At 35.0% G+C, this 8,800-nt stretch overlaps 1 protein-coding gene across 1 annotated transcript; it reads left to right on the forward strand.

The window, feature by feature from the left end:
* The first annotated feature begins 623 nt into the window (after window positions 1-623).
* Window positions 624-8,680, forward strand: LOC144849736 (dual specificity protein phosphatase 22-B-like). The gene is made up of 7 exons (XM_078706764.1): window positions 624-759; window positions 2,635-2,668; window positions 3,374-3,456; window positions 5,540-5,589; window positions 5,771-5,845; window positions 6,115-6,286; window positions 7,043-8,680. The coding sequence occupies exons 1-7, from the start codon at window positions 739-741 to the stop codon at window positions 7,196-7,198; spliced, it is 591 nt and encodes a 196-aa protein (XP_078562890.1). The 5' UTR covers window positions 624-738; the 3' UTR covers window positions 7,199-8,680.
* Window positions 8,681-8,800: the final 120 nt, after the last annotated feature.

Here is an 8,800-nt window from a genome sequence, read left to right on the forward strand (position 1 = left end):
CGGCCCGGGACGATTCGGCCCTGGGACGATTCGGCCCGGGACTATTCGGCCCGGGACGATTCGGCCCTGAGACGATTCGGCACACTTACATTTATCGGCTTTGATATGCATTTATAAGCATAAAATAAGCTTTTTTCCCCAAACTTTATTTTCAGAGTGACTATGGGGTAGCACTACTAGGGATAAAGATGCAATAAAGCAAACATTTTGAAAACATTGTCAAAAATAATCATTTTTTAGTCACGCGAACGATGTAAACAAGTTACGCCCTCTGTTGGCCGCTTGGCGAATGCACGAAATAAACAAGGTTTTCGAAGTAATAAATTGAATATAAAATTACGTTTTTTTAGTAATTTATTATATATATTATATCAACTTTGTCAATATCAATAAAATACGGATTGTTAAACACCTTTAAAAACTTGATAAATAAAACAAAAATGAATATGAATTTGGTCTAAAGTGAGACGTTTCGGCCCACAAAGTGGGATGTTTCGGCCCAAAAGTGGGCCGAATCGTCCCACCAAAAGTGGGCCGAATAGTCCCGGGCCGAATCGTCTCAGGGCCGAATCGTCCCTGAACCCATCATATCGCTACTACATATTTGACCTTTCGTCATGGTTCATTGATTCTGTTTACTTTTTACAGGGCAGGGAGGTATGGATTTCCTTCTGAAAAGTGAAAGGTAGGCCTTTTATTTAGGAAGATGTAAACAGACGAATAATATAGTTCAAAAAGATGGGTTCAGGAATGAGTCAGGTGAGTACAAATGTAATTTTCCTGCTTCTAGTAGTATAGGCCTAGGGCCAAGTAGTACAGTAGTAGTACGTATAGGCTAGTAAGTACTAGGTAAAAAGTGTAAACCTGTCTTCCTATCCTATTCTTCTAGCCGCGCGCCTACCTAGCTAGCTAGGCCCTACCTAGCTATCTACTCTAGTACTAGGCCCACCAGGTTGCCTGGCTACTTAGTGTTGACCTAGGCCTAGTAAAGTATACCTACCGGTGGTACGTCCATGCCTTATCTGTGTAGTCAAATAATTACTGCTCACCCTCCCCTGAACAACCAGAAATAATTAAAGCTAAATAAATAAAGAAAAGAGGTTTGAAATCATTTCTAATATGGCGCTACTGCAGTTTCGCACCACACTGTTATTTCTTCGATTTCTCACCTAATTTTTTCTCACACTCACATCATACAATTTTGGGACATTATGTAACATGTTCCCATGATTTAGCCACCGTTAAATTACATTTATCACAATAAAAAATGCCTTTCAAAACAGCTCCTTTTCTTCGAATACTTCGATCGAACTGTGGCCATTTTAGAATTAGAAAATTGCCAGAAATCAATGTATGTTTTATTTTCTGTTTTTATTTTTAAACTGCAGAGAGTGGTTTTTATAATGAACCAGCTGTACATCAAAACGGCGACGATATGAGTCCGTACATAAAACATTTTATTTTTTTAAAAACAATTCACAGTTTTAAAAATCATAAACCATATTTCAATTTCAATATGTAAAACACAGCATGGATTCACTCACTGTTTTTGTTTTAGTGAATGTATTGATTAGTGACCGAGATAATTTTCTTTGATAGAAGTCAGACCTTTTATTATTAATATGAATAATAATACTAATAATGAAATATTAATTTAACCTCTATTTCGCCAGCTGAAAACACTTCTTGCCTTTCAAAACTCTAAAAACATAAAGTGTTTTTTGTTTAAAACATATTGTAGTAACTTATACTGTGCTTCTTTGTGGGCAAATTTTAATGTAAAATCTATGGAAGCACTAAAGGTGTGCTTCAACAATGCCTTACGCCTGCTCCTTAATAAACCTAGGTCATGCAGTGCCAGCACCATGTTTGTAGAAAACCACATCTGCTCGTTCTACGAACTACAACGTAAGGTGGTGTTTGGCATGTTGTGCAGGTTAGGGAGGTCAGACAATATTGTCATAAAATGTATTCATGAATTTGCTTTTCCTTCATCCACTCTAGAGTAGAGTAGATGGATGAAGCTACTGTATAGTTCTAACCACGTGTCTATGTAACGTTGGTTTTTTTTTTCTTTTTTTATATATCTACATATTTATATATATATTGTGTATTCGTTATATTTGTTTCTGAACTATGGAGAATTTTTTTCCGAAATAAAAGATGAATGAATGAATGAAAACTAAATAGGCCTATATAATGTGTAATCGGATTTTATAACACTGCCCTCTATAGTTTCTACATTTTTTTGGGAAAATGAAGCATACATTCTGGCAATTAAGTGATAAATATAAGATGGCGAACATTTCGCAGTGTGTTGACAGCGAGTTCAATATCGTTTAAAATGTTTTGAAAAGTATTGTTATTTAAAAAAAATTACTTCGTAAGTGGTCGAATCGTATAAACATGTTACACAATATTTATGTTGTGAGTGTGAAAAGGAAAGTTTATGTGAGAAATCGAAGATATAACGGTGTGGTGCGAAACTGCAGTAGCGCCTTCTAATATTTGGTTTGGAATCATTTCTAAAGATTCAATTGAAAGAATGATGATAATAATAATATAATATTGATGGAGATGATTTTATTGAGGGAGCTCAATAATAATTATTAATATTTATTTCAATTTTTCTAGATACTTCCTGGGCTTTATGTTGGAAATATGCGAGGTAAGAAATAAATGAGGGTAGTAGTTATTAATTTGATTGCATAATAATTAACATAACCAGTGACTTTGATGACATATATAGATTACGCAATGCGCTGTAACAAAGCAGTAGGCCTACCAAATAGAAGCAATAGAACCAAACCAAATCTGTACCGAACCAAATCATTACCAAACCAAATCAGCACCAAACCAAATCATTACCAAGCCAAATCGTTACCAAACCAAATCGTTACCAAACCAAATCGTTACCAAGCCAAATCATTACCAAGCCAAATCATTACCAAGCCAAATAATTACCAAACCAAATAATTACCAAACCAAATCATTACCAAGCTAAATCGTTACCAAACCAAATCATTACCAAGCCAAATCATTACCAAGCCAAATAATTACCAAGCCAAATAATTACCAATCCAAGTCATTACCAAACCAAATCGTTACCAAACCAAATCAGTACCAAACCAAATCAGTACCAAACCAAATCAGTACCAATCCAATTCATTACCAATCCAAATCATTACCAAACCAAATCAGTACCAAACCAAATCATTACCAAACCAAATCAGTACCAAACCAAATCATTACCAAACCAAATCATTACCAAACCAAAGCAGTACCAAAGCAAATGTATGCAGTAGTGCCAATCAGTTATTTACAATTTTTTGGAGTACTGAGAAAATTATTATTTTGTATTCTTTTCTTTCAGATGCAAAAGATGTAGAACAACTAGAAGCCAACAAGATTAGCCACATACTGTCAATACACGACAACGCTAAGCCATTATTATCAGTGAGTCTGTGAATACACTCACACTTCTTGATACAACAATAATATTTGGAACAACAAGTCCAATTTTGTTCCAAATTCACTTTCATTCTTAACACTCATTGTCACTAAACGTTTAATACAGTGATAATATGCTTTTTTTATTGGACACCTTTATACAATTATATTACTAGTATTAATAATAATAATAATAAATAACATTTATAAAGCGCAAGAGACAAAGGTTTCAAAGCGCTGTGTTTTCCAAGATATGTGCAAGTAGTAGCGTGTGATTATGCTTCTCTGAAGAGATGAGTTTTGAGTTTAGTTTTAAATGTGATTACAGATTTTGATGAGCGTATTTCGAGGGGTAGAGTGTTCCAGAGTTTTGGGGCTGCGACAGCGAAAGCACGATCACCGTAAAACCGAGTTCTGGAACGGGGTCCAGGTTTGAGAAGAAGTCTGCAGGATGAACGAAGCGAAGAGTTGGTTGACGGAGTAATGATGTCACATATGTAGGCTGGAGCACATCCGTTGATGGCCTTATATGTCAGCAACAGGATTTTAAAACGAATGCGCTGAACTACAGGCAACCAGTGTAAGTCACGAAAAACGGGAGAAATATGTTCATGTCGTTTAGTGCCAGTGATAAGTCTTGCGGCGGAATTTTGGATTCGTTGAAGAGGAGACAGATAAGAAGTTGGTAGGCCGTACAGAAGCGAGTTATGACAGTCAAGACGAGATGAAACAAAAGCATGAACAAGACGTTCAGTTGATGTTTTGTCAAGGTACTTACGAATCTGTCCGATCTGGTAAATTCCAAAGGAAGCACCACGACAAACATTACGAATGTGTTCTTTTAAACCGAGGCTGCTGTCTAGTTGGACGCCAAGATTTTTGGCTGAGCTGGAGGTAGAGACACTAGTATCTCCGATATGGACCAAAGGAAATGATGATGCCTCACGGAACTTTGAATGAAAATGGATCATTTCAGTCTTGGAGTCGTTGAACATGAGTTTATTTTGAATGGCCCATGAGCGAACATCAGTGATGCATAATTCAAGGCTGTTAACAGATTCAGAATGATGTGTAGGTTTCATGATTAAATATAGTTGAGTGTCATCTGCATAGATCATATGACGAACTTCCGGGTGGGAATCAATGATGTTGCTGAGTGGTCCAGTGTATAAGATGAAATCGAGTGGACCTTTTACGGATCCCTGCGGTACACCCCAGGGTAGAGCGAACTCATCAGACATCGAATCACCCACAATGATTGCTTGTCTACGATTCTCAAAATATGAAATAAACCATTTCAATGCGGTTCCGCTTATGCCGTATCTTTTCTGAAGACGTTGAAATGATAAATCATGATTGATAGTGTCAAATGCGGCGGAGTAGTCGAGTAGAATAAGTACCGCTTCATTACCTTTGTCTAAAGCAAGTAGTAGATCGTTTGTAACACGTAATAAAGCGGTTTCAGTTGAGTGGAAGCGGCGGTAGGCTGATTGGACTTTTGAAAACAGGAAAAGTTCATCCATATATGCTTTTATCTGAGCAGTTGCAATTCTTTCCAAGACTTTGAAAGGAAGGGAAGATTTGCAATTGGTCTATAATTTTGTAGGACGTTGGAGTCGAGATTTTGCTTTTTCAACAGTGGAATAACGAGGGACAATTTAAATGCAGATGGTACAGTACCTGATGACAGCGACATGTTGACGATTTTAGTGATATGCGGTAGTAGAGCGTCAATGCAGTTTTTTAGTAACCATGTTGGAATTGGGTCAAGTCTACTGGACTTAGATGCGCTTTCAGCAATGACTTTGCGTACCGTATCTTCTGATGTTTGCTCGAATTCAGCGAAACTACTATTACATGAATCGTCGACGTTGACAGTTATTAGTGGAGTGTTTATGGAGTTAAGTTTCTTGCAAATCTTCAGAATCTTTTCATTAAAGAAACAGCCAAACTGGTTTGCGAGATCCATTGAAGATGTGTGTTTCGGCAGAACAGGAGAAGAATCGACCGAGTACAGTTTACTTATGATGCGGAAAAGGTTCTTGTCATCCGCATATTACAATATACATTTATAATTCTTCTTTTTCAGAACATGACGTATTTGTGTGTAGCAGCAGCGGACCATCCTGATCAAAATCTGTATGTGTTTTTTTAAGTAAAAAGTTTAAATTATAATTTAATAAGGAAATCTTTTGAAAAATAATAACAACAGATGACGTGTATGAAATACATGAGATTTTGAAATATTTAAGTTTTTATTAAACATGCAATATGTTACTTCAGATTTATTTATTTATGGTTTTGTTAATTTGTTTCCCAGATCGCAACATTTTGAGGAATGTATTAACTTTGTACATGAATGCAGACTGAATGGAGGAACTTGTTTAGTTCATTGGTATGTTGCATGGATGATTTTTTAATTACTGATCAATTTTATTTTCTTAAATAGATGTAAAGTTAATTGTTGTACATATTCTCTGCGGCGCGTGGTATCTGTTAAGGGGCGTAGAACAAACCATTTGATCTTCGGAGCTTAGCATCCTGTTGTTAGATTGCCTTGGGTGAATCACCTATGTGACTAGGTACTGTTTCATCATATTGCAATGCTATCTTTCAAATATCTCAATATCATTTATCTTTCGTAATCTCTGTTGTCATTTGTAGCATAGCAGGTGTTTCACGAAGTGTCACAGTAACCGTTGCGTACATGATGACCGTCACAAACTGTACTTGGCAGGAATGTCTTCGAGCTGCTCGTGTTGCTAGAGAAGTTGCAAACCCTAATTTTGGCTTTCAGAAGCAGTTGCAAGATTATCAACATTCAACATTAGCAAGTGTAAGTAAAGACACATTTACACTACTGTAAGATAATATTTTTAAAATCAAATGTCATGATAAATAAGACAAATAAAATCGTTTGTATTATCACAACATTATTGCTTTTACTAATCATTAACTCATTTGATTGGACGTGTGGAATATCATAAAAATACTATACTGCGTTATGAGAAAATCTTTTCATCTTCTAACACTAAATTCTACCACTTTTTTGTTGGGCCCAAGATCTAAATTTACGTTTGAACAACATAGGTGACATTTCATTTATTTCAACTATATTATCATCTTTTACTTTGTGGAGAGCGGGGTGGGGGGGGGGGGGGGGTGTAGAATAATTGGATCCAAATATATTATCATCTTTTACTTTGTGGAGGGGGTGGGGTAGAAGTAGAATGATTGGATCCAACTATATTATCATCTTTTATATTGTGGAAGAGGGGGAGGGAGGTAGAATGATTGGATCAAACTATATTATCATCTTTTACTTTGTGGAAGGGGGGGGGGGGAGGTGTGGGGTAGAATGATTGGATCCAACTATATTATCAACTTTTACTTTGTGGAGGGGGTGGGGGGTGCGTAGAATGATTGGATCCAACTATATTATCATCTTTTACTTTGGGGGGGGGGGGGGGGGGCGGGGTGGTAGAATGATTGGATCCAACTATATTATCATCTTTTACTTTGTGGAAGGGGTGGCGTAGATTGATTGGATCCAACTATATTATCATCTTTTACTTTGTTTTGTTTTATATAGCAACGCGAGAAAATTATTAAACAGTTTAAAGCATCACCATTTAAAGATGACGAGATCATTAAAGAACATCTAAGCAAAGAGAATGAAAAAGTTGTCAAAGATATGGAGTCAACAATGTATCAGCTGCCACCAAATGCCTATGCAACTAATAATTAGAAAGGAACATTCATACCTGCTGCTGAGTACAAAGCTTTCTGAAAACCGGACAATTTTCCAACAACTTCTTTCCTACTATGTAATAATATGACTAACTCCAGAGAGTTTTGAGAAATCTTTTGGAGTTACACATTATTATTTTTCTGGATCTTTTGTTACTATTGCATCTTTAATATCATCCTTTCCAGGAAATGAGTTTTTCGGGCAGTAGTTTGCAACAAGTTGTATAAACCTACATCGCTCTCAAGACATACATGATGCAGAAATGGCATTATATGAAGGTCATGTACGTTGTAACTGTTACCATTTATAATTAAACATCAGTAGAGTCTACAACCCTTGTTTGTATTGTAGCCTACTTTGTGTTAAGCTTTTTTCGAGGAAAAAAATTGTTTTTTTAAAATAAAAAAGTAGGAATTGGTAGGATTGTCATTTGCAACTACAGCAGTATATTCACTATGCAGTTCAATATTTCCGCAAAACTGGACTAAAAAGATGGAAAAATGTGTTTAGCTTAAATTAAATGTTGCCTCTATATTTTGTTATTCCTATTTTTATAAATGTTCCTGAGTGATGGCTGGCCATCACAAGTTTATGATCGCAATGATTGTTGCTAAATAAATATAATAATGACAGTTTTATTTACCATACAATATTTAAATATAATTTTGTTATATTTTAGTAATAAATACATAAATAAATAACACACTTCGTTATTGAACATGTTCATAGGGCCAAGGCGCTTTATATAATCATAAAATCATGGAGGAATAAAAGGACTACAAAATAAATCACTAATTAGAATATCGTAACAATATAGCAAATCAGTTACATATTTTATTATATATATATTTTATATATAAGCAGGCAATATATGTATTATATTCAATTTGTTTATTAAGTTAGTTTAAAGTTTGTTTGGAAATCATTGATTGTATTTTATAAATTTACAGTTTATAAATATTCTTTAACATTCATGTATTGGTAGTAGTATGTATTAAGGTATATATTTATTTGTAGTTGTTCATTTTATAATAATAGATAAAAAGGAATTTTAAATTATAACAAAAAGCATTAATTATGTAGTATGGATAACGGATAAAATTAAATGCCTGGCAACTGAAGGTGTCCCCAGAGGTGTTACTGGAGGTGTGACACAGGATATGTGACCAGAGGTGTGACAAAATCATCACAACCCCAATTGCTAAATTATGGAAGATAATAGTAAAAATAAAAATGTATCGTTGCCAGATGTGCGTTATTTCATATTGCCTTACTACAGATTAGTTGTTTGTGCCTTATTAGTGTTCTTACCATGAATGGTCACCAAAAAGGGGCCAGGAGGAAAAAGTAAATTTATTTGTTAATACTTCTATTGTGCTGCATTATCAAGCCTTTTGCAAGGAATACTTGTAGCAATCAGTAAATATTTCTTGTATTTTTGGGCAGTTTAATATTGGTAATAAAGTTAAAATCATTATGCATTTATTGATTGAATGTTATTTTTTTAGTCATTATAATATAATTGCCTATTATGCCTACAATTACAGCCCAGAGGACGCTAGAATAATTAGACTGCTAACTAATAGTGGATAAGGATTT

The sequence above is a fragment of the Antedon bifida genome, chromosome 8 (assembly GCF_963402885.1).
Source record: "Antedon bifida chromosome 8, ecAntBifi1.1, whole genome shotgun sequence".
Taxonomy (NCBI): Eukaryota; Metazoa; Echinodermata; class Crinoidea; order Comatulida; family Antedonidae; genus Antedon; species Antedon bifida.

Excerpts from the sequence above, each read along its gene's own strand:
- LOC144849736 (XM_078706764.1), top strand. The coding sequence starts at position 739 with ATGGGTTCAGGAATGAGTCAG. Across the intron at positions 5,590-5,770 it reads GACCATCCTGATCAAAATCT|ATCGCAACATTTTGAGGAAT; the intron begins GTATGTGTTTTT and ends TTTGTTTCCCAG. Across the intron at positions 6,287-7,042 it reads AACATTCAACATTAGCAAGT|CAACGCGAGAAAATTATTAA; the intron begins GTAAGTAAAGAC and ends TGTTTTATATAG.